Raw genomic sequence first — 25,431 nt, forward strand, 5'->3', positions numbered from 1 at the left:
AGTTACGATTAGGCAATTAATACTTCACAGGACTAGAAAAGGCTCAAGAATTCCAAATGTATCATACCAATGAAAATTAAATTCTTTAAATATATCACTGTTGCCTGACATACTGACTAGTTGGGGTGGAGGGCAAGTAGAGGATGTTGTTTTATGTTCAGGGAAATATAAGGGGCCAAGCTTGTAAAACTGGTGAAGTGAGCGTGTTTAGTACATCCAGAGTTTCAGAGCAAGGTGTCTCAGAGTATTGGGCATAGCTGCAATCTTTGATAATCAGCATTTCATATGTAAAGACTGGGTAATAACTGGAACAGGAAATTACTCTTTCTCATGGTCTTGTGTCTGCTGCTGTTCAGCTGATGTTAATATTTGAAAAACTCCCAAAAAAGAAGATATGAACACTGTATTTGGAAGAAACATATCTCCCCAACCTGTGCTTTTTTTCTCTTCCTTCTTTATGCGTTTGAGGCGTTTCAGCATCCCACGCAAATCTGTGATACCATACTGAAAAGCAATTTTCTCGTATTCCGTAGGAGGAGCTTTCCTCAGGATATCCCAGACATCAACATCAGATTGTGATTCAGATTTTCCTTCACCTCTGCAGAAAGGGATTAGAGTCTCTGAGTGCTTATATTAAGAGTATTTAAAGAAGGCTATAGGGTTGACAGCTACATAGTGCCTTGATGAAGCCATTTAAAAAAGAAATTAACACTCTAATTTTTTACTATATTATTACATAAAATAATGAAATAAAACTGGTGACTAGTTCTAGCTTTATGTTTATATATATGGTGATTAAAATTGAATTCTGTCCTGAAGGGTTTATTTCTAACAAAACTAATAAAATTTAGCTTCCTTTAATGATGGGTAATGGAAGCATAAGGAGACTTATTTTCTTGTCGTGGTCCATGCACAAAACATGGAACATGGCAAAACAAGGAACTGAATTGATATGCTGGCAACACCTCAGAAAAAAGGCACTTGGTTTATGTAAATAAGAGACATAACCTTTTCCACTCAGGACATTTTTTATCTTCACTAAAAAAAATCACAGATTATTAAGACTTTTATCATCTATTGTAAAGAAAATTGTTGTCTGTAGTAATCTCTAAAACATAAGGAGACTGGTGAGTAGTGGCAAACAAAACAGTATTTACAATGAGCTACTTGTTTTATATTTTAACCAAAGAACTAGTGGTTATGGAAGAATTAACGTTTGGTTTAGTAAAACTACGGGAAAATTTGGCTGTCTGGCCTTGGGAGAGGCGTTCTTTATCTGCCATCATATTTTTTATTTGAAAGATCATAAATAGAAAAAGAAATTGCTGTGACCTTACCGATTTGCAGAGCGCAGGAAGCTGCTGTACTCCAGAATGACGCAGAGAACCGTTTGGAAAAACGTGCAGCATCCCAATGGGCAGGAAAAAGGGCATCATGGGTTAGTACAAAAGAGCCATGAATGTCATCTTCCCCCTAGCAGAACGTGCCTGTGCTTCAGTAGCAGGGAGATGAAGGAACTCATGCAAATGCTCTGAAATAGGCTTAAGGGAAATACTGATCCATATTGAAATCAAACTCACTCCCACACTTTGTGCACTTCCACTGTGGGATTTATATTATAAGAGCAAGAACTTCTGTTTATTCCTAGTTATGGCTGATCACCTTCCAGGGAAACAAATAACTCTGCTTCGCCCTGTCATTGTGGCATTTTTGCCTGTAATAGTTTGCATTTTGGTAAATAGAGAAATGATGGAAGAAGTAACATTTTACTAAAAAGTTCTTACTAGAAGTAACTTCCTGTGGCTGTTTCTGATTATCACTGCGACCAAGCAGATTCTAGTGCAGCAGAACACACCCTTATAATGAAATCATGTTCAGTGGTAAACCCCAACAAGAAGACAAGTTATGCAACAGGTGATGCAGAGAAAAGTGGAATGTTATTGGGTGTATTTGTAATTTTTGCAGGAAAATAACAGTCCAATTAGTCTGTGGGATATATTACTACTTAATAGTACTACTGTAGTCAGTCCACACAGCAGATATAACCAAACATTTTTGGTACTCCTTTTATTATTGCTTGTAATGGGAGCACTATGTTTATTAAAGTGCTGCAATTGGGAAAGGTTGGAATTTCCAGCACCCTTGTAGCTCTTGAACAGAAAGGAAGCAAGAGAAGAGGATTTCAGCTCTGTGAGATTGAGCTGAAATATGGTATGCAGTATCTCATCTCTTCAAAGTGGTTTAGGACTCCCTAAGCCCTCACTAGCACTCACTGAATTGATAGCAGTAGCTGAAGTTTGGAGTGCCTATGATAAGTGCAGCATACTGGGTATTTGCTTTGCCATAACAGTGCATCAACATCATCCACAAATTTTACCAGGGTTCCTCTTCTATATACCTATCATTTAGTTTGAGGCTGCTACAAATAGTTTTTAGTTTTGCTTAGCAGGAGACAGGAAAACTGAACTGATTTGCCACATAGATCAAGGTTTTTTTAATGTAAGCAGTTCTTGGGCTTGTTGCCCTGTTCATACCAGGGAGTGACCGTCAAATATTTCTAAATACATGTAAATTAAAATAGATCTTTAAGTACTAAATACTAAGTGCTATATAAAACCTAGGGCATATAATATTTCTAATATGTGTTTAATTCTTTGTACTAGTACAGTTAAACTTCTGTGGAGAAACAGTATCTTAAAAAAATATAAAAACATAGGAAATAAGAAAGACTTAAGAAATTCAAATATTAACATCTTCCTTAAGACATTATATAAATATTGGTAGTTTTTCTGTCTATCTGCCTACTTACAGGCTTGTCTGCATATACACACTTTATATCTGAAAATTTACAGGTAGGACTATTTCATGGAGATTTCAAAAATGTTTAGTGTGAGTTATTTTTAAGTACATAAAGAGGAAAATCTTCCAATTTCAAAGGAATTCCACAATCTAATATCTCTCACTACTGAGAAGACTTCTCTGGTTTTTGCTTTAGCTTTTCCATTACTCAGTGTCATCCCATTGTCTTATCTGACAATCCTGTTCTGGTGTATGCAATATAAGAAATTTGAACATAAGAAAGAATATAGTCTCTTCCTTGGAAATACTAATATTTTTTAATTAAAAGAAAAAGCTTGTGAGTTTCATGCAAAATGGGACTAAAAGCTAGAGGTTGTAATTTCTGTTTAACTGAGTTCTCAAAATGAAAAAAAAAAAGTGTTTGCCTTTGAGCAAAGTTTTCCTCATCCCAGTACTCCTTTTCACTATTTTGCATTCGCTAAAACATTCTCTTTGATCCCAGAAAGACACAGAGTTTGCACAGAAAGGCTGTACTCCTCCACTACCAACAGGGACTAAGCAGTGTATGAAAATTAATAGAGCACTTGGACTCGTGAGGTTTCTCCCACTCTTATGTTATTCTCCCTGATGTTGGGGATCTTATTCACAGAGATCACCTCATAGGTTAGCTATGCACTTGGGGGCATCAAGATGAAGCTTAGTGAACCTGCTGTAAATGGAATATGCAGCTGATATGTTTTAAACATGTGGAGGGGTTAAAAATAGTTTTGTACATCCCAGAAATGGTTCCTTCCTATCCAGTTACTGTCAACTGATTGGACCCTGTCAGCTGTCACCTCCTTCAAGGTCTCTGCTCACTATCCCATTTAATAGTTCTGTGACAGCTGTTCCCTTCCTCTTCCCAATGACCTCTCCTTGGCCCTTGACATCTGTATGTCAACACCAGTTAATTAAATTACAGTGTTAGGAGATACAGTGTTAAATGAAGTTCTTTATGCTAGTGGGAATGATCATTACCTGTGGATTGAGGGACACTTGTAAAATGGTGTAATAAAGCAGAAATGGTAAAAGAATAATCCTCGATTCTGTTTGAATCTGCATAGCTCTTGAGAGTCCCCCAGCATGAGATCCCTTTTCCTGTTCTATTTTAATGAAGAAATCTTTCATTCCATTACGATATTTTATGCCTATCTGTTCTCATTAATATAAGAGTGGTCTTCAACCTGAGTTTTGCAAAGCCTGAAGAATCCACAAATTACTTCTGAAGTGGCTGTGAAAAACAACTAGGAACAGTGAATTTATATTCTTAAATTCACTAGACAGAGATTTGTAAGTCGAGAAATGGCAGAAACACTGTTAAAATGCAGTGAAATTTATAAGCTTCTTTTAGTGAATTACATTTCTAGCCTAGCAAATAATGTATAGTTAAATCAATAAATTTAACATTTCTGTAAATACTGGAGATTTTTACTACTTTTAGGAGTTTGACCATTGCTCAAAACTAATTATGAGAGCAAAAGGGGAAGGCACAAGGAGAGGGGCTCATAGTACACAGCACCTCATTCCAGCTGGAGACTCTGTATGAAATTATGCAAATATTTTCATGTGGGTTTTAATTTATTTAAAATTTTATAAAAAAGATAAGCAATTCCTTTATGCCTTACATCTTCTATGGAAACTAGAGTAAGTTTACAACAATCTGGGTTCGTGCTGAAACAAGAAACTTAGACATCAATGTCAGCTATAGAAAGTTTGATAGGTGTCTTTTCTGTCTCATCTGTCTGTCCCCCTTAAGTGTTCTGCTGCTGGTGTTACTGCAAAGCCAGGATTCACCTGTAGACAGATGCCCTACACAGAGTGTAACACAGGGGTTTGTACACTATGTGACCTTGTTTGCCCCACTGAAATTTGGGTGAATTAACCTGAGGCTATTGTGGCTTTATTGCATTCTGTAACAAAGTTACTTCATATATCTACATGATCCTGTACTCTTTGTGAGGATAAAACACTTTTTATAAATAGTGATACCAATACCTGAGCAGAGACTGAACACAGATTCACAACAACACTCATCCAAGTAGTTGTGAACACTTAAACTAAGTAAGTTTAGATTTGAAAAACACGAATGTAAGTTACAAGTTTTTATAGTAGCTTCAGGTGCTGGAAAGACAGAGTGAGTGGCCAGGGAAAGTGAACAGAAAGAAACAAGTCTTCATCACCTATTTGATAGGCACCAGCAACAATATTTTACAAATGATTTTTCTGATTCTAAAGACTATGACAACAGGAATATAAAGCAGCAGGTTATTGAGAAAATCTGGAAATTCAAAGAAATCTTAGAACTGGTTATATGAAAGAAAGTGATGGTAAAAAACAAAGGACATTCAGAGAAATACATCAATTGTATCGAATTGTCTTAACTTTAACCTTCAAGCTGTTTAAAAGAACTTCTGTGTCAGAAATTAGCAGTCAACGATTTTCTCTCACACTATGCAATTTTTGTCATGTTCTACATGTAAAGAAGACAAAGAGGCATGCATTATTTCAATGCAAATGGTTCTTATATTCAGTCTGATCCATGCATTTATAATAAAATTAAATAGAAAGCTTACTCTCTGTTGGCAGCAGTGGAATCCAAAACATTCAGATTAAGAGTTTGGTAAAAAGAGAAAAGCATAAGTAAACAGGTTATGAAAACAGATACATCAAGGAAAGATGAGAATTAGAGAAGAAATTCCAGCAAAAAAACTGAAAGTAAAAGAAAGATATTGGAATTACAATTGGAAGAGTAAAAAAATATTTATGTCATATTTATGCAACACAGAATATTTATATAATAGATAATATATAGTTGAACAGTGTAATAGTAACATTTAGTTATCTAATAAAAAAGCTTGTCCTCCCAGCTCTCTGGTTCTTATTAAGGCAGCATTATAAATAGGTATTGTAATTTCTTTTTTTTCCCCCTATGCAAAGGACTACTGGAAACATGTGATTACCTGACTTCAGGCCTTTTCTATCTTGGGAAATAATTTTTTTTCATTTTTTTTCCTCCTGTATAAACCTAGCAGAAGTGCAGCAAATGCTGTGTGTTTCAGGAAGTAGCCATAATTACCTGTCATCCTTTTTCCATTTAGAGCTGCTTTAGGAAAACAACAAGGATTCTGAATTTATGAAACTCTCACATATTCCAGTTGTAGTGTTTCAGAGTTGTTCAACAGAAGCCCCATTTCTCCAAGTCTGTGGATTTTTACTCACCTTTTTTTCAGTAGGGAGGTAAAATTAAACTCTGCCCCGTCATCATGTCCCTCAGTACTGTATAGTAACAGAAAGCCATAATTAGTTTCAGAAGGAAATGGGAATAGCTTGTGAGACTATAACATTACATAGATGACATATTTTTGTAGGGGAGTGGTAGATGGGTTTATAATGAATTAAAATGTGCATTGATGTGGAAGGTGACTTAAGTAGGCTCTGTGTTCATATTAATTTGCATATAGGTTTAAAAATATATATGTAATGAATTTGTACTTTTTCTGTACTGCTTGTGCATGGAGTTGTACAGGGTATTAATTTGGTCATCATATTTATTTGGAATGTATTCATTATCATAAAGGTGTTGCAGAAGCTTCCTTCTTTCCTCTATTTTTTGGAAATGTGGATATTGTTTACAGTTGGGGCAGTATTTAACCAAGACTTTTGTGGAATGCCTTACAATCTAAAATCACTTTTTTTACCCTTAGTATTGTCCCAGCTGTAATTGTTTCTTAAGGCTCTTTGTGACACCAGAATTCATTACACTGAAAAAAAAGTGTCACATCATTGGTGCTTGGGAGAGTTGAAGGAGGAATTCTGTGATGTGGCTTTCAGCCTGAGATGAGGTTCAATATGCACTTGTTCAACAAGAATCACCACAAGCAGTATTGTGATGAGTTGGTCTGTGAGAACAAGAAGCATCAGGCAGGAGGTTTTTCATGTGTAGTTCTAACTGTTACATATGGTGAACTCAGATGGAATGCACAAAGTTATTTTTGGTGTTCTGAATCCAATGTGTTTTAGCTGTGCTTCTGAACATTTGAAGTACTGACCTACTCTGAAAACAGCATAAAGTCACTACAATAACTTCTTTAGATTTAATTCCTAAAAACGGTGCTCTTTGCATGCAGACAGGGTTTTAAAAGCCCAAATATATTTTCTTCATCTCAGCCAGTCTATCATCATCAATGGTCAGCTGCTCCTTAACACCCCTGTTGTCTTAAGTATAAGAATCTGGTGATTCCACCTCACAGCATTCGTATTCTTCCAGAAGCAGCAGCTTACATTTAATTATTGCTTCGTAAGCAGAACTTTTTCTTTTCAGTGTTACTGGTGGTAGTTGTAGACCATAATGCTGCCTCCATCAATGCACAGTGCCAGTTGATTCAGAAAAAATAAGTCTGTCTACAGAATGTAAATCAGAGTGTCAGGAAAACTCAATATGGCAGGAACAAATATTTTTAGAAGTAAGAAAACAGCCTGAACAGATAAATGATGGGCATTTTAACAGTACTGTTAAATAAAAATGAAACAGAAACAAGTGCCAAGCCTCTTGTGCTGCTTGTCAATATAAGGTTAAATAACAATTTAGAGTCTGTGTAATTTGAAATATGTTGTGAGAAGAGGTATTTTCTTTAAGAAAATACTGGTTTTACTTCTCTGATTACTTTCAGAATAGTACAATACTGAAAAGGATAATTTCCTGGGTAGAAAGCTCAAACAGAGAAGTGTGGGTTTGGCCCTACTTTCACAAGATTTTACATGTTTTCAGGCATAAAATGTACATAAAAATAACTTGTATAGTCCCAAATTTGGAAAGGATTTCCTGTGATCAAATATTCAGTAAATCAGGTCTACATCCGGGAGAATAACTATTCACCTTATTGCTTCACAAGTGGCAGTTAAACCAAATTTTCAGGAAAGACCAGCAATCAAAGTTTAGCTTTTTGAAGAATAAGACCCTAATAATTGCTTTAACATGCATATAGTTAAGTCTAACCTCAGAACTCCTGTTTTTACTATAGTAGCAAACATTAGGACCAAAAGGCATAGAGTGAAAAATTTAATGATAATATGATACGGAGTGTGCCAGGAAACAACAAATTTTCATTTGTGTTGGTACATTTCTGTGAGTAGCAGCAATTTTAGTCAGAACGTGCTCAGTAGAGAGGAAAACATGTAAAACAGAAAGGGCAGACATGCACATGATTTAAAGCTACTTTTTTTCTTCTAACAATGGTGAGAAGATGTCACTTGCCAAACACATGCATTTTCTGTACATGAATCTGCCTCTCACTGAACTACAAAACTACTCTTTTCTTTATCTTTTTTTATCTACCCTTTTATATTCTTATGTTTTATATTTTTTATTTATCTTTATTTGTCTTACATTACTTCTTATTCGTATGTAATCATCTCATATAAATACTACACGTTATAAACAGTGATTTATTTGGAATTTAAGATGCAGCTTAATTCTGTTTTTTTCTTTTCCTGAGCAGAGAGAGACAGTTCATTGTAAGACTTAAATTTGTCTGCTGGCACAGGCAGTGACTACCTGAGAAAGGCTGAAGTCATCCGTCTCCCCCCTCCTGCTAGGCTCCTGAGTGAGGGTATCAAAGACAAAGCTTCAGATTTAAACAATTCAGTTCAAAATCTGGCTTCATTCTTGCAGGAGAAAGTGACAATCTGAACAGCCTGAAGCTGCTCACACTGCACTCCCTTTGAACTGATTCTAAATTTTTAAAATTGTCCTCACAAGCTCTGGAAGCCTCCTTTCACTGCAGTGAAATAACACAATGCAGTTATGCACTGAGTGTCCACTATTTTACAGGCATCACAGTGAGGCTGGTCAGCTACCTACAGATGGACTTAACTGTAGACAAATTCTGCAAGCCTTATTTAATTCTTTGTGATAAATGTTAAAAATATTCTTTTATAAAAATAGGACTTATAGAGAAATACTCGAAGAGTTGCCACGGATGATTTGTTCCCTATGGAGAAATAGGTGTCCAAATATTCTTAGTCTAGTAACTTTGCAAAAATACATAAAAACTAAAATAGAAACTTATTTACTATTACATAAAGGAAAAGGAAAGCACATATTAATAATGTCTAATTAAAATTAAAAAAAAAACCAACTAGTTTTGTGAATCTTACTAATAGAAGGGAACATTATTCCATTGAGAGATACATCAGTTCAGCAAATATTAAAGATGGGGGCAGGATGGCCTCTTCAGCAGCAGTCTTTAATGTCTAAGACTATGTATACCTGAGTTTTCACACGGACACTCACGATGTCATTGTCTTCATTCAGTTAATATAGGTATAGAACATGAGAACAGATACAACCAAAATGCTTGCAGGAATGTTATCAGTGATATGCTGCTTATAGGGCTCACACCAAACTCCACTCCCCTTGTTCAGCAAATGTTTGTACTGAGGTACATGTAGTTCCTCAAGCCAGATAAAATCCAGACCAACATCACACAGTATCTTTTCAATCTCTACTGGTCTATATATGGAAGTGCTCTTTACAGGTCTGAAAAAAAGGTGCTGAAGTTCTTGTTACAATTATACACATTACTGATTGCCTAATTGAAGACAAGCATGGTTATTACGCTAGTACAAAGTCTAAACTCTCTTAGGTGATTTCCGGGAGTTGTAGAGAATTTTAATAGTAGAAATATTTTCTTAGTAGAAATCTGTATCTTTGTGTTTGTTTGTACAACAGCTTTGCTTTTAGCTCGTTTCATCTGGGAAAGTAATGAATTCCACATGGATGTATAACCTGATCTACATAGGTTTCTGCTGTGCATACTCACGTGCGGCGGAAGGCAGCTCGAATATCCAAGTCTCCACTTACAGGTGCTTCTGATGTGACAAAAAGTAATGAAGAAAAATGGCAGAACAAGTCAACATAATGCAAGAATGCAGTGCTATTTGTAAAGTTTTTCTTTGCAGGCATTTTTAAAAATAAATTCTTATATTGTAGGTTGTGATTAATTGCATATTGAAAGATTAAAGCTTCATGTTTAAACATGTAGCCTTCACAAATTAGCTTTCAACATCCAGTGTTTTGTGTATAACTTATTTCTGTCTCATATTTCATAATAACCCAAAGCCTGATCTTACCTCTTGCTTGTCAATTCTTCTGCTGCAAAATTTTAATTTCAATAGTGTCTTCACAGAGTATTTAAACCTAACGAGTATACGACTGGACATCAACTCAATGCTATGATTAAAAATAAATTATAATCTGTCCTCTGAAAGCAAAGGTAAATTCCTGGAACTATGTAGAGAGGTACAGAAGCTTAATCAAGGATGCTGTATAGAGAGAATTTTGTTATACTATTGGTATAAACTGGTGTGCTGCTGCTTCGGGGAGAAAAACTGTTCTCAGTTACTGCTTCTAACTCTTATGAGTCCTAGCTAGTGAAACTTCAAAAATTAACACTGCTGATCAAGTAACTTAATGAGCTTTTGTCTTTACATTAGGTTCACTGGTAGCTAGACACAAGTTAACGTTGCAGCCCCTCCTACAGAATTGCTGAAACAGGCAATGGTCCAAACATTCAGCTCTGTCAGGTGGTCCATCCTTATACTGTTTTACTTAAACTCTTCCACACTCTGGGCAAATTCATGTTAAAATGTACATCCTTTTCAATTTTTATAAACTTTTCAGTATTGCACTTGTGAAGGTGGCACCATGCATTAGGTAAAATGAGTCATCTGATCTGAGAAGGTGCTTCTGTATGACTTGAATTTATTGGGAAGGAAGGAAAAAGGAATTGGCAATTCTTCTGTCTTTCTTATAAAACATCAATTTTTAGTCCTAAACTTTCACCAAAATAAGAATGAACTTATCTTCTATTCTAGTGGAATTAAACATCATGAAATAATGAATCTGAAACCAGAATAAAGCCAGAGAAAAGGTGGGCAGTTTTGCATCTTTCTGTGTGCTTTCTTTAGAGCATCGCAGTTCTGACTGGAGTAACGACCAAGTGGTACTTCTGATGATCTGTATCCCATTCTCTGTGGGCCTCTCTAGGTGTACCTTTAGATCTTCAGGTCTATACTTCAGGTCTGTGTTTGTCTAGTAACCATTATGTACCAGAAAGAATTGTTGGTAGGCAGGAAAGGAAATATAGGGGGCTGGAAGATAAAAAAAAAAAGTATGTCAGGAATTCATCTTACCATTGACTGTCAGGTTGAAATTAGAGCTATCGAATTTGTCCTTGGTAGACACCTCACATCTGTACCCTCCTGCAAAAGTCATGTTTGCTTCTATGATTTCCATTTCAAAGGTGTACACCTAGAACAGACAGGAATGATACAATAATTAAGTTAGAAAGTGAAATGGTGAAACACAGAGAGAGAGAACACATGGAGAGAAATAGACAGGGGATGAACTATGTCTTTGTGTCCTTTTAGAACTAAGAACCTCCTGAGTGTCCAACTCATTAGTGTAACAAAGAATTACCTATAATCCCCAATTCAGTAGCAACAGCTGAAGAGAACTGTCAGTACAGGTATTCCTGAGAATACAGTGTTATATTAGCTAACTATGCTGGTACATACACTAATGTACATACACTAATTGCATGTGCATTGGAAACAGGAATAAAGCTTTCATTAAGCAGTTTTAGCCTCTCCCCAGAACGTATGCAGTACATGCCAGAATTCAGCGAAAGGAGTGGCAAATGTGAGCAAGTCTGTCCAGTTCCATCCAGGAGAGGGTAGTAGTGCTTCATATACCACAGAGGATGCAAAGTCATGGTACAGACTCTTGCATTCCTGCTTGTGTATCTTTGGACAAAGTTGTGGTAAAAAGTGGGTCTTGCTCAGCTACTTAAAGCAGTCTAGACAACCCAAGAGAGCAATAAATTCCAACATTAATAGCAGAATGATTGGCCTATTAAGAGCAAGATAGACCACGCTTAAACAGCTGTCTGATTTATTGTTTTCTCTTAAATATACCAAGTATCTGTTTCTTGAGAGGAAGATGAAGGGAATCCTGCAGTAGACAGTGCAAAACTACTCCCCCAGTCCTCCAGATGTTTTCTCATTTCACCATAGATAAAGTATGCAAGAGTCCATATGCAGAGCTTGTCTCTTGTCCGTGTGGTCGAAATACAGACTTCTATGCATAAGTGTAGCCTTGTGTGTTGCTTTGGGTACCTTAACATCAAAACATTCCTATTTTAGTTTATATTTTCCCCAGATTAAAGATTAGTACCTAGAAGACTGAGAACCCTATTCTGCCAATTCTACCTTGGAATTTCGATCATAATTCTCATGTAGTTGGAGATGTTTCCCCACTTTGCTTCCCAGGTCCATCCACTTTCCTTTGAACCATTTCACTGATGGCTTCTTCAGCAGGCTCTCACCTGCCACTTTGGCAGTGAATGTGATGTTTCCACCTTGTAAAAGAAATAAGTTAAAATAAGATTATGAATAATGTGTAAGTTATCTGTTATATTGCTGGTGTCACCCTGTGCTTGGAGAGCTAATAGCCAAGCAACAGGTACAGTTTACAGACTTCACTTGGCTGACGTTTTGTACTCACCAACAGTAACTTCTCCATCCTGGGGTCGTGCCACAAAGAGCCCAATGGGGTCCTGATGTTCTTCTGGTTGTGTCTCAGCAGATGAAGCTGAAATAAACATCATAATTACTATTTAGAACTTTTTGCATCAAACTATATAGTGAATTAGTTAATTAATTAAAAAATACCTCAGTAGATTTCTTCTGCTTCTGAGATTCCTTATTCTTTATGGTCTGCTTTCATCTACTGTCTCTATCTCACTGACTCTAAGGAGCCCCTGTGTATGTTCTTCCCTTCTGGTAATAAACCAGACTTGATGACAATGTTAATTTTCTATTACCTTCTCTGTTTTGGCTGCTTTCTGCTGCTGGCGCAGGTGACTCTGAGGCAGCTGGGGCTGGAACAGCTCCTGCAGGAGTGACTGTCTCACTCTTTTCTGGAAAGGAATGTAAGCCAAGATTAGAGACAGTCATATTTCCTCTGTCTTTCTGAAGATATTTTGCAAAAGAACAGCCTTTAATATACGTCAGGAAAAGCAGATAAATAGGCTGTTGTTTCCTAGAGCTTAGAGGATGATCTGGAAGCAGAAGGGGCCTACTGAAGTTGGATGATGAGGCTTTTTCTTTCGCTGAGCTCAGAAAGAACTGATGCCTGATTTTTAAATTCTACAGTCAATGTGTAGAAACTTGTCAGCTGATGAATAATGCTATTATTTGTTGCAAACATCAGTGGTCTAAATGGAAAAGGTAATGAAGAATGATGTAATTTTTATCTTTGTAAACAGTTTGCTTATTCATGAGATTTTGTTTCGTTGGAATGTAATGTTAAAAAGGCTATTGCTGTGTGCAGCTTGGAAAAAGCTCTAGACACTGCTAGTAAACAATATGGATAAAGTATTTTAAAAATCCATCTGTAATTTCTTCCCTGGCTTATGAAAGTTTGTATCCTCTCAGTTAAACCATGACCTCAGAGACAAATTCAGGCAAATGCATTTGGCACAATGGAGAAGACAGAGTTGTCTGAAAATGGAGTAGGAGTGAGCAACTGGAGCAGATGGAGGGAGGTAGAATTTCTTGAAATAGATCAGTTGCAACAAGATGTTTTTTCCCCCGTAGATAGTGGAGCCACTTCCAAATAATAATGGGCAAACCAGTTACTCTATATAGCATTACATACTCTACTCCACTATGCTCCATAGCTTTATTTGCAAGTTATCTGCCTGTAGCAGGCTCTACATGGAGCTAACCTGGAAGACAATGAGGAAGATATAACGAGTACAATAGGGACCAGTTTGCTTTCAGGATGAGATAGTCAGGAGGACCATATTCCTATATGCTCTGACAACTATCAAATTGTCCTAATCCATACTAGGATTTCCCCTTACTCGTAACCTGTCATGCTCTGTCTTTGCATATGGAACAGGCCATCTTAAATCCTGTTAAACATTCACCAGTATCTTTTCAGCTGACAAGAAGGTCTCACAAGGTCTCATCATTTTGCTAGAACAAACAGTGATAGCACAGAAAAGGAAGTGATATAAACAACCTGAGTTTGAGGCTTGTCACCAAATTAAAAAGCAAAAAGTAAAATACCAGAAGTGGTAAATTGATACAATTTTGGAAGGGAAAAAGGGATCTGAAAGGTCAAAATGTTTCAAAAAATGAGTGGTTTCATCTACCCTAAGCATCTTCAGATATTTTTTCATGAGAAAATTCCAGGGAATTTGACTCTTTATATTTATTCCCAGGAAATACCTGGGAAAGTTTTTAAACTTCCCATGTAACTGATCTTTTAATGCATATGAGAGTAGTAATAATGGGTGATACACAAATAATACAAAGGTTACTCTTCATATTCAAGCCTCTCTTGAAATATGCATTTTTGGTAGCAGGAGATTTTGAGACAATTTTGGGGAATGTATGACCTTCTAGAAACATTACAGTATAACTTGTAAATACTTTGTCAATTGTTACAATTTTGTATTTCAATGAAATAATTATAAGAAAATACCAGTCCTAAGATCAGGCTTCTTAGTTTAGGTCAGGGTGAGGGTTAGATTAGATGTGCTTTGATTTTCAGTAGTTAAGTGTAAAAGCTTGACAGAATTCCAAAGATGTACATTGACATTTCCCATATGATCTCCTCTCTGTGGACTTCTGACACCTGGAAAGGGGTGTCTTAGCCACAGAAAATGTGTTCCTCAGCTTAATATGAATTAGTAGCTTCAAATAATTGGGCAAAACAGATGAATTGCTGGTAGAGAAATTTTACTTTGTTAAAATAGGTTAATTTCCATGGGCCTTATTCATGAAGGTTGCATGTTGGACTGGAACTACTGATGAAATCAGAATTGCTTAGGAAATGCTGTACCTGGTTCCTTGACCTTGAGTTCAAATTTGACCTTGGAACTTCCAGCTATTACAGCATATGTCACATCATCTTCTTTTCCTACATTATTGATTGTCAGTGAATGCTTGTTTCCTTCTGTCTTGATGACATATTTTTCACTTTCAGTAATTTCTGTGCCAGCTCGCTGCCATTTCACCTTGATGCCAGATTTTTCTGTCTCTGCTTCAAACACAGCTGTGTTTCCAGCTGTCACCTCTGTTGTCTTCGGCTTCTTGGTAAATGCAGAAACTAAAAAAAGAGAGAGGGCTCGCTAAAATCTGTTTTGCAATTGTGGAATATCTGGTGTAGTCAGCTGTTGTGGCTGCAGCAGCTGTCTCCTTTCTCTCCCATCTGCCCATGCAAGATATAAATTACAACACTTTCCACAGAGAAGTTGTGGAAGTGTCTTTGAGTTTATCAAGTTCTGTGTCTCATCGAGATGTCATATCTCCTCCACATTGCCATGAAATAAAATGGAATGGATAGCAAAATCACCCCACTTTCTGTCTTCCTCTTTCTTTTTCCCCCATACTGAGCTCTGATTTTTAGAAGTGAATGTTTTAGTCTATGAAAAGATGGCATGATATATATTCTTACATATCTAGTTGTCTACATTAATTTGCCATGCACTTTTATTTAGAATTAATAATTTTGTCCTAACAGCTGCTTAATATGGTTGTTACAGAGGATCAGGATCTGTTCCTCAACAATACTACAGTATTTTGTTTGTGCAGTAACCTGTGCCCTAATACACCCCAATGAATTAATAGTTCATCTTTAGTCCTTTTGTTTTGACAGATCAAGGCTTTAGTGGGAAGGGATTCACATTCCTATGATGACCCTTGTAATTTAATTCCAGCTAAAATGGTATCAATTGTTGTTTGTGTTCAGAAATTCACTTCAGCATTAGAAGTTGAAGAACTTGCCTACATAACACTCTACAACAATTAGTTGTCTAATTGCTTACAAGGTGGATTAAAACATTTCCTCAATGTGTCAAGAAACCCTTAGGAAGTTTATAATGAGAATTGATGAAATTATTAACATATAGGCTGAACAAGCATAAACCAGATGATGTTTTAGTTCGTACATAATCAAAGCAGCACAGCAGATAGGAAATGGTAAACAAGCACTATATCATGATTTTGATCCACGAGTATCCTAATCTCTCTCAAGATTAGATTTTAGTAAAGTAACTTATTTTACTAATTTCTTTAACCTGATTTATTTATTTATTTATATTTCTTCATCTTTATTTTGAATCAAGTTTTTCATTCCATGCTCATGTTTTTGTCTTAATAAAACCTGTTATCGTTTGCTTATTGCCATGAGCTATGTTCATGTGTAAAAATACCAGCAATTAACATTCTGATTCATACACTGCATGGTTTTTTGTGCATCATTCTGCCATCTTTCTATTGACTCACCCCTGTATAACTACATTTTTATAAAATACTAGTAATTTCATCACATCTAATTTTATCTGTCACCTCTGTGGCAAATTGTCTATGGCTCTCCTACTCTGGCAGCCACAAGAACTCTTCCAAACAACACGACAATGGTTATAATTAGCTTTGAACTTTTAATTCTGCTTTATAAAAATGAAGGGAACATGGCATGAAAATGCTTTAAAAGAAAAAGGTTATATTCATGTTCTAACAGGTACTTTAGTTAATGTAAGTGGTATATTATTATTAATACCATCTATTCATTTTACAAAATCTCTAATCCTGTAGCATGTCTTCAGACTGCATAAATTAGTTGACCTTAGTGGAGTTACATTTGCAAAGACTTCATCTGATGGCCTTTGGTCTTTAGTCATAATACAATTCATGCTTCTTGCATTGTTTTGCAAAGGATTCAAAACTTCTTAAGCATCAGTTAAAATATGAACTGCAAATACTTTTAGAATTTACTAAATATTGAATTTTGCTTTTCTTCATTATATAAAAACCTAAATTACATTTTTTCAGTTTCTTTTTTTCCCCCCACATTTTATATTTCTGATGAAAACACAATCTTAGTTTTCAGTGAGCCTACAAAAGTCTTGACTGATGTCCTGTTTTATTCTTCTGCATGCTTCCCTTCCCTGTTTAAAGTGTGGGAAATTTCCTCTGGGAGTGGAATGTTCCTGCATGCTTATAATTGAGGTTTTTTCTAATCTGGTGCAATAGTTCTTTAACAGTGTAGTGCTTTGTAGAATATAGGACTATATACCATAGTGTTCCACAGCGTGCTGCCTGTTATCAGTTGCACACCTTTTGATACCGTATTGCCCTTCAGTAAATAACACAGGAGGGTATACATTGATGCAGTGTATCGTGAATAATTGCAGGAGAGTTACTGTGCACAGCAGGTTGGACATGCAGGATTCAAGAGACATGTAAAGGTGGCCAGGCTACTGCACAGTGGGCAGACAGGTGAGTTCTGGAACCCACTCCACTACTGACTAGCTGGCTCCTTCCCCTGTGATTCTACAGACAAAGCAGTAAAGAGGCATGTTTTTAGTCTCTGAGTGCTATTATCGTCACTCTTCTATTTAAGCACAAAAGAATCTATAAATATATTAATTACTTAACAGCAAAGTGATTTGTAAAGGTTCCAGCCTACAGTGGCAGGGTTTCATGACATGCATACTTGGAAGTAACACTGTGATCTGCTGCACACCCTGTAAAGTGATTAGGTTTCTTACATTTGCTTTGTAGATGACTCAACAAGAACAAAATTGTTGGTGAGAACACAGTGAGAAATCTCCACCACTACATAACATTCCTGGCTTTAGGAAATCTAAACACATACAGTAGAAGTTAATAAGTAAGACTCCTTGTATTCCCTCCTCTCCCCCCTTTCCTGCCAAAAGACTCACTTTAGTTCCAATTTAAAATGACTGTGAATATTTCTGGTTAAGTACATAACTGGAAAAGCCCAAAATCTCACATGAGAACAAAGGTCTGCAAGAGCAGTTGTTGTGTATCCACTTTTTCACAGGTAAAGGAGACTGGGGTTTTAACTGAATCTTTTCCTGTACTTGAGATTCAGTCAGTGGGGGGCAGTGTCCAAAGTGGCTTCTCTCTATCCAGCTGTATTCCCTTTCACCTTTCACTGCTCTGTTTGCAAAGGAAAACGAAAGATGCAGGGCTGGAGATTTTACAGGAAATTACTTTGCTGCAGAAGAGAGATTGCTGAATAAGCATGTGAAGAGAATACCATAATTTTTCCTTTTGGGGAAAAAATGGGCTGCTTAACAGAATAAAGAGTTCAGTTATGCCCCACCCCTTCATTGTGGCTGCCGCTACTTTAAGTAACATGCAAATCCAAGTTAACCAGAAGTTTTTGGGGTTTTTTTTTGCAGTTATACCAACCCAATTCACCTTTTTCCTCATTAGGAATACTCCTAAACACCACCATTCAAAACTTCTGGTTTTTCCTGAGAGCCACATTTTTGCCTGCTTTTATCAGAAACACATTCCCATGTGGCAATCTCTCTCACCTCAACGTTTGGCTTCTACCCAGATATCCCTCTCTGAGTTCTATATATCCATCCCATACTCTAAACACTCTTGAATATGACTGTCACCATGAGGCTGTGGAAAACCCAATGGCTGTGACACCTCTTGTGTGATGTTGTGGAATGTCTCACAGCTCTCGTGCCTGTCAGGCACTGACAGATCTCAGATACTGTCCTGTGTTTATCCAGACTCCAGGTGACCGTGCAGTTAGGAGCCATAGGGCTGGGGCACCTGATGACCAAGTAGCCCATGTCCTCTCCCACCCACCATGTTAACTCTCTGACTCCTGATACATTCTAACCCAGCCTGCACAAGGGGAGAGAAAAATGACATTAGTACTAGCATACTATGGCAATTCTGGAGGGAGAGCAGAGACCCACGTGAGTTGCCAGTGCTAATGAAGAGAAAAAGTGTTGAAGGTGCTCTGTGTGTTTGTTTTGTGGGGATGGAATCGGTGTTGCTGTGGGGATTTAATGGAGGGAGAGAAGAGGGACATGAAGCTAATAAAAGAAAATGAGCCTAGGGCCACTTTGTACTAACCCATTTTTCAACACTTCACTTCTCATATCCCAGGCCTTTCTAATCACTTCTAACTTCCACGATGCAAACACACTCACATAATTTCTGAGTAACGTAAACCAGCAAATTTTACCCCAGGCAGAAGAGGAAACAGATGTATGTGGTCTGCAGTTATCTTGCAGAAACTTTTTGGTGGTTAATGCTGCAGCTACCAGAACTTGCATCCTCTAAAACTCTTGGAACACCTGAAGATGTACACATCAGCCATAACACTATGTATGTTACATGAGTTACAGCTTAAATGGTCAGTAATAAAAACTTCTGTTGGGAGGTCTGTGATGAGATTGCATTTTGACAATCTTTCATTCAGGAGGATTAAGAAAAATAAGATACACTTGCTTTGGGCCAAATTAAACTAGAATGAAATAAGTTCAGTTCCAAAACAAATTTTCTATACTAGTCACCTAAATAAAATAACAAACCTAGTATTCTGCCTTCATTCTGCTGCCATTTATTAAATCTTCATACCAGCACCTTCATGCTTTCTCCTTTACTGTCCGACCTGATTTGAGGCAATGTCCTTTTAACAACTATCATCAAACAAGCTTACTATTATATTTCAAATATTTTTAATACTCTCCTATGCAAAACCCAAGAAATGGCTAAGCTGCCAGGGTTGCTGTCTATTGTACTACTAATTGTTTGCTTTACTCTCTTGTTGAACTATCTATCTATTTACTGGGCTTTTATTTTGTGATTGTTTTGAGGCAGAGACTGTTTTTCTGTTGTCTTTGTACAGCATTAAATTGTTAGTAGGTAACTACTAAGTACTGTTGTATATCTTATAAGAATAAAAATTAGGATTAGAAGCTAGAAGAGCAATTCTTATTTCATTATTGTCAGAAAAAGTGGAGGTAAGATGTATATTAAAATAATGTTCAAATTACCAAAATAATTTCATTTGCTGGCAACATTCCCTAAATAATCTGGCTTGTTAAGAATCACAAGCACTGGCTGAAAACCTATTCCTAAAATACTGGAATTTCAAAGTACATGTGAAGTGTGTGAAATGAAAGTAAGGAAGAAATGGGGATTCTACAAGAGTGATTTTAACTAGATAGGGTGGTAGAGGAGAATGTGTGTTAGATGATGTTTTCAAATGATATTTCTGCCTTTCTGAAATAAAATCTGTTAAAGGTGTAGATTCTTGAGGAGAATCTAATGTATCTGTTTGAATGCAGATGCTAGAAACTACAGCAGAAATTTGTAATGAGTGAAATTACACAAAATAGTTGTAGGTTTCTCCCACAAAGCTGAGTTATCTTACTGCACATTCTGTGTATTTGGTGTTAAAATATGTATTGGTCAATATATATTTAATTCATATTACAAAAGTAATATTAGCTTTTGGAATTCTTTGATTTGTTAAGACTTAATGTTGAAAATTGATCTTTGCTTACACTTGGCATCTAGTTTTGCTTCTATACCATTTGCTCTTCCATTGAGTTAAAAGCCAAACTGAGGATAAGTAGGCTTCAGTAATGGAGCTTGTAAATTCCTTTCTGAGGAACTATATAAAGATGCTGCACATTCCCTGGTCAGGACCTAAGTGGCTTCTTGCAATTACAAGCTTAATCACTCCATGATCCAAAAGCTATTGAACGACTCAATCTTATCATTCCTTGCCTACTTCAGCAGCTGAGATCGCAAATTCCTGCAACATGAGCAACAGGCGAGGAATAGTTTCACTAATCAGTCACCTCTCTCTCTATGCATCCATCATACTTTCTGTAAAATGGGGATAGTAATGTTCAGCTTGGTTTGAATCTTAATTTACAAAAGAGGAAACTACACCTGTGTGAATTTAGGGTGTTTTCTGCATTCCTGTGGGGAATAGAACTTTGTTGCAGTAGTTTGTTGTGCTAGGTGCTTACAAATGTGAAAGAATGGTCTCATAGTTGAACTAAAATTCTGCAGTTTACTCTTCATTATGCAACATTTATTATTATTATTATTATTATTGTTATTATTATTATTATTATTATGGGAGCCTCTGTGTACTTACAAGTTATTTGTAAATTCTTGATGAAATTTCCTAATCTGGACTGCAAAATCTAGACTCCTTTATCTATAAAATATGCGAGTAAAAGTTGACTGATTTTCATAGAAGATGTGTAATATAGACTTCTCCTTTTCCAGCTATAATAACGCACACATTTCCCATTAAGTCCCATTTATCTACTAAATTTGGTGTTTAAAAAGTCAATTATTTCCTCTCAATGTCATAAAATACTGTTAGGGAAATGGTTGGGGGTTTTTTAATGTTTCTGAATTTTCAGAACATTAAAAAACGATCAAAATTTTCCAAACAGTGAGCTGTTGTATGAAGATTAACTATGAAATGTTTAAATCAAAGGGAGAAGAACATAAAGTTTCTGCAACAGAATCCTGCAAAACGTGATGCTTTTCAAACTAAACTCTTACAGGTCTTATAAATTATGTTGCTCTTGTGGATGGTATAGATTTTCTGGAATGCTAGGACAGTTCTTTTGACATTCTTGAAATAGGTAGGGGGAGTGCCTTATCCTGAAGTATTTTAGTTGGGCAGTTTAAAGTAAAAGGAAAATCTACTTCACCATACCATTTTAAGTTTAATGGTTTATTCAGTGTTTTTTTTGTTTTTGTGGGTTTTTGTGGGATTTTTGTTGGGGTTTTTTGGTGGGTATTTTTTTGATTGGTTGTTTTTTTGGGTGGGGTTTTTTGTTTGTTTTAACATGTTAGAAGGCCTGTTAAAACAGCAGATATAGGCAGAATATCTCTGATCACTCTCTGACATGAAGAATTTTCTTTTCCCTATATGCCAGGTGCACAAATTTCAGCAATACAGACTAGGGACTTCTTTGGGCTCTTCAGTACTCTAACTATATGGTATGGGACAGGCAGGAATTGTGATTTATCCAAGTATGAACTGCCCAATGGTTGTTCGGCCCTCCTGAGATAGTGCTCAACATTATCCCATCTTGAAATGACTTGAACTATATAAACAACATGAAATGGAAAACCAAAGGGATTAGTGTGTCCTGGGAGACTGAGAAGATCTTCTCTAAAAGTTATGGGGCATGTGACTGGTTCTGTCTCTGTCAGAGTGGGTAACAAGAGCTTTTCCTCCCCCTGCTGTGATAATCCCAGTGTTTGGTCTGGTTTGTTCATAAGAACTGTGTAGGACTAGTGATGTTAGACACCTGTTAGATTTCTCTGGAGAAATAAGTTGGAATAGAATTTCTCTTCACCATTAGCCAGCAAAAGTGGGCATCTTCACAAACAGAGACATTACCTCTCATCCATGGAGAATGAAAATGTTAATTTAAAGGCAGTTAAACAATTAGAAATCAGAAGTCACAATGCCGAGGGGATCACACTGTAAAATTTTGCCTACTCTGTTGTGTTTCTTTTCATCTGCATTCACAGCCACTAGACATTTCAATACAACTTAAAAATCATGTGACTTTAAAACCAGATTATGAGTATGAATTTATTTTTGGGTTGATTACTGAACCTTTGCAGCTTATATTTTCAAGGTTTTGTCTACAAGTACAAGATCTAATATATATTTCTTTTTTTATATACAAATCTACTTTCAGCAGAAATTGCAGCCTTATGAATATGAAATGATGTTGTATTTGTAATAAAATGGAAGGATTGGTGACACCACTGTTGCTTTGGGGTTATCATATAGAGGGAACATAAAGAATATTGTTGGAGTTAACCATGCTTTAGTGCTTTGCAGTTTGTAATGGGAGAGCCTCTGAGTGTGTAATGGGTCTGCCTCTGGCAGTGGCTGATTCCAAATATTTTGGTAAAATGAAGGTTCTTCTTAACAAGTTCATCTTTTGTTATGGTGACCAAAGGAGATTGTCTCTTTGGCCAAACTAAGAGGAGACTGATGCCCGCTCAGGCCTTTGTAAAGCACAAAGGCCATTATTAAGCCTCCACAGCTGTTACTGGCTAACTCTGGAAACGACACATTATTAAAAACATGTGCACCTTGTACTGTACATTCAGGTAGTGGTAATTCTGGGTATGCATTGGTATCACTGAAGTAAGAGTTCTAAAGTGAACAATCCCAGATTTAGTACAAGTTTCTCCAGGCCTGAGTATTGAATATGTTCACACTTGACAAACAATCACAAGTTCAGCTTTTGTCAATTTTTTTTCCCAAACTTACTTGTGGACACAAAGTGCTCCTAAGTCATCTTCCTCTGTAGGTGTCCTGAAGCTAAACCGTCTCTACCTTTTCTTCCCAGGCTCTCTTCCTCCTCAAAACACCAGATCCATCGCACCTTGCACCCCATCCTAGGCCTCCTCTATGTGGGCAGCCTCTGAATGATTCCTTATTTGAAGATTTTAAATGAAAACATTCATAAATCTGAAATACTTTCCTGGCATTTTTCTCTGTGCCTCTGTGACCTTGGCTTTCTGGAAAGGGCTAGTTATCTTCTGGTTCAAAGGGAAAGGATGAAGGAGGGTGAGGGAAAAGAAACTGCATATATTCTTCACAGTCCAATGTTGTCTTTTTTTCCTAGAGTTCTATTGACAGTGATTGAAAGAACTAGAAAGAATAAACTCCAAACCAGGTACTGTTTGCTTTCATTTTCACAGAGATTTCATTAACAATAAATACCATCAAATTTTGCCAATAATACAAATTGTCAGGGGAAAAAAAAAACCCAAACCCAAAATAAAGGCAGGAGAGGTTTATACTATTTAACTCTCCAAGAGAGAGACTACAAGCCGTTTTTTTTTTTTTTCCCCCCAGAGTCCTAAATGTGACTAGGAAAGGAAATGAGAAATTAAAAGAATCTGAGAATTCAATGTGTTTCACCTCTACTTTTTCCTCATTCAAAGTCTCTTGAGAAAATTCTGTGGCTGAGGTTTATCAAACCATTTAGTGATTTCTCTGCAAGGTCACTCAATATCTCTTACATTTACAACTTAATAAAACAAGATTTCTTTTTCCTGTCTATTTATTTTTTCCTTTGAGGCACCTCATTTCTCTAGAATACATAATCTACTTACATTTTTCTTGCCAAGCTGTTCTTAGTTTTGTCTGTCAGTTATGATCCTTACCTGTTTTCTTTACTGGCTCTGGCATCTTCACTTTGTTTCTGGTGAAGCTCCCAGTTGTATCTAGAAAGCAGGGTATGAGTTAAACAGAAATGTGACTGCAGGGCTTTTGAGACCCCCTAAAGAACGACTCGATGGAAGCCCCCATCCTGCTCCTCCCCCTTGATCCCCCACTGTTGTCAACTACGGCACCTTATCAACAGCAGGACACACTTGACAGGCTACATCAGCTGGGATAAATATAGCCAAGTTCCAGGAGCCAGAGAGCTCAAGCCACCCAAGACTGGCTACCACTGATCTGTTGGTATAAACCAGAGAACAATATGATGTGGCACATGCGTACAGTGCATTTTCCAGCTTCAGGCATGTATTGCGCTAAGAATTCCAACATTGCCATGTTTACAGCACATTCAGCAAACTAGATCTGATAGTTACATTTCCTGTATGCTGGTTCCTACTTATTCTAAGTGTGTATTTGCTTACATTCTTACTGCTTATTTCAGTTTTTGTTATTGTCATAATTGGGTCAGAGCTGAACAGCCCCTTAGAAACTGTTTTTCTTGTTTCTTTTTTTAGCTCTTCTACTGAAGACTGTATTTGTAGAACTAACTGTGAACCTTAAGGAAAGAACTTCCTTTTGCAGAGAAACCTACACATTACTGACATTTGCAGTCACAAGTAGAAAGCACGACACTAAAATAGTTTTAGTCCTCCCTCCCCATCCACCCACTTGATCCACAGCATACATTTCTTGGTAACAAGCAAGGTTTTTTTCCCTTCTTCTGTTAAATACAATTTTAAAAATAGTTCCAAGGTTCTGTTTTATACCTCTAGAAGTTTCAATTTTGCTTAATCATATAGAAAAGATCTGGGGGAAAATCTCACTAGAAAATTATTCTTGTATGGCCATTTCATGCTTCAATCATTGCTTCTTATTTATTCATATATTTAGCATATGCCAAAATAGTAACTGTGGACAATCATGCTTTTATTAACTTGATGGTTTATCAATTTTGAGTTTTAAGCTTTACGAGAAAAACTCAGGAGGCCAAACATTTAGCGTATTTTAGCCACTACTTGTATTGACAAAATAATTTTTTAAAAAAAGGCGTGGTTTAAATTTTTTTCCCCAGCTTTACTATCCTGTAAAAAACTCATTTTAAAGGATTTCATCTTTTGGCACAGAGCTCAGAATAGATCAGTGTGCATGCAGCTCATCAGTCACTGTACTTTGGGTCTGTCTTTCACATCTGACTCTCTTGGTAGGCTGATAGGACAAATGTGAGCGTGTAAGAACCACTGCTGATACCTCTCCTGATTTTGGGCCAAATACTTCCTCCCCTTCCCTTGAAGCAATTTTTAATGGATGAGTGAGGAAGATGGACAGGATGTCACCTGTGATTATTTTCCATTGCCTCTGTTTCTAGGGGAGCACAAGTTACCATGATATGCATTTGACTATGATCTTGTGCCTGAGGTATTTCACTGGGAGTCAGGAAATCTTGACTA

The 25,431-nt window shown here is 36.7% G+C and overlaps 1 protein-coding gene across 2 annotated transcripts in view; it reads right to left on the minus strand.

The window, feature by feature from the left end:
- The window catches only part of MYBPC3 (myosin binding protein C3), a 62,522-nt gene extending 38,335 nt beyond the window's left edge, over window positions 1–24,187 (minus strand). The window contains exons 1-13 of one of the 2 annotated variants that reach the window (XM_010412911.4): window positions 24,115–24,187; window positions 23,926–23,985; window positions 14,753–15,019; window positions 12,723–12,818; window positions 12,404–12,490; window positions 12,109–12,257; window positions 11,032–11,149; window positions 9,660–9,708; window positions 8,393–8,437; window positions 6,058–6,114; window positions 5,412–5,414; window positions 1,338–1,361; window positions 432–598 (exon numbers count right to left, since the gene is read on the minus strand). In XM_010412911.4, coding sequence (XP_010411213.1) covers window positions 432–598; window positions 1,338–1,361; window positions 5,412–5,414; window positions 6,058–6,114; window positions 8,393–8,437; window positions 9,660–9,708; window positions 11,032–11,149; window positions 12,109–12,257; window positions 12,404–12,490; window positions 12,723–12,818; window positions 14,753–15,019; window positions 23,926–23,950 — 1,087 coding nt within the window. In that variant the 5' untranslated portion in view covers window positions 23,951–23,985; window positions 24,115–24,187. Of the gene's footprint in view, window positions 1–431; window positions 599–1,337; window positions 1,362–5,411; window positions 5,415–6,057; window positions 6,115–8,392; window positions 8,438–9,659; window positions 9,709–11,031; window positions 11,150–12,108; window positions 12,258–12,403; window positions 12,491–12,722; window positions 12,819–14,752; window positions 15,020–23,925; window positions 24,073–24,114 lie in introns of those variants that run through there. The other variant, XM_019280489.3, reaches the window with a different exon arrangement.
- Between the last annotated feature and the right edge of the window lie 1,244 nt (window positions 24,188–25,431).

Source organism: Corvus cornix, chromosome 5 (assembly GCF_000738735.6).
Source record: "Corvus cornix cornix isolate S_Up_H32 chromosome 5, ASM73873v5, whole genome shotgun sequence".
NCBI classification, from domain to species: Eukaryota; Metazoa; Chordata; class Aves; order Passeriformes; family Corvidae; genus Corvus; species Corvus cornix.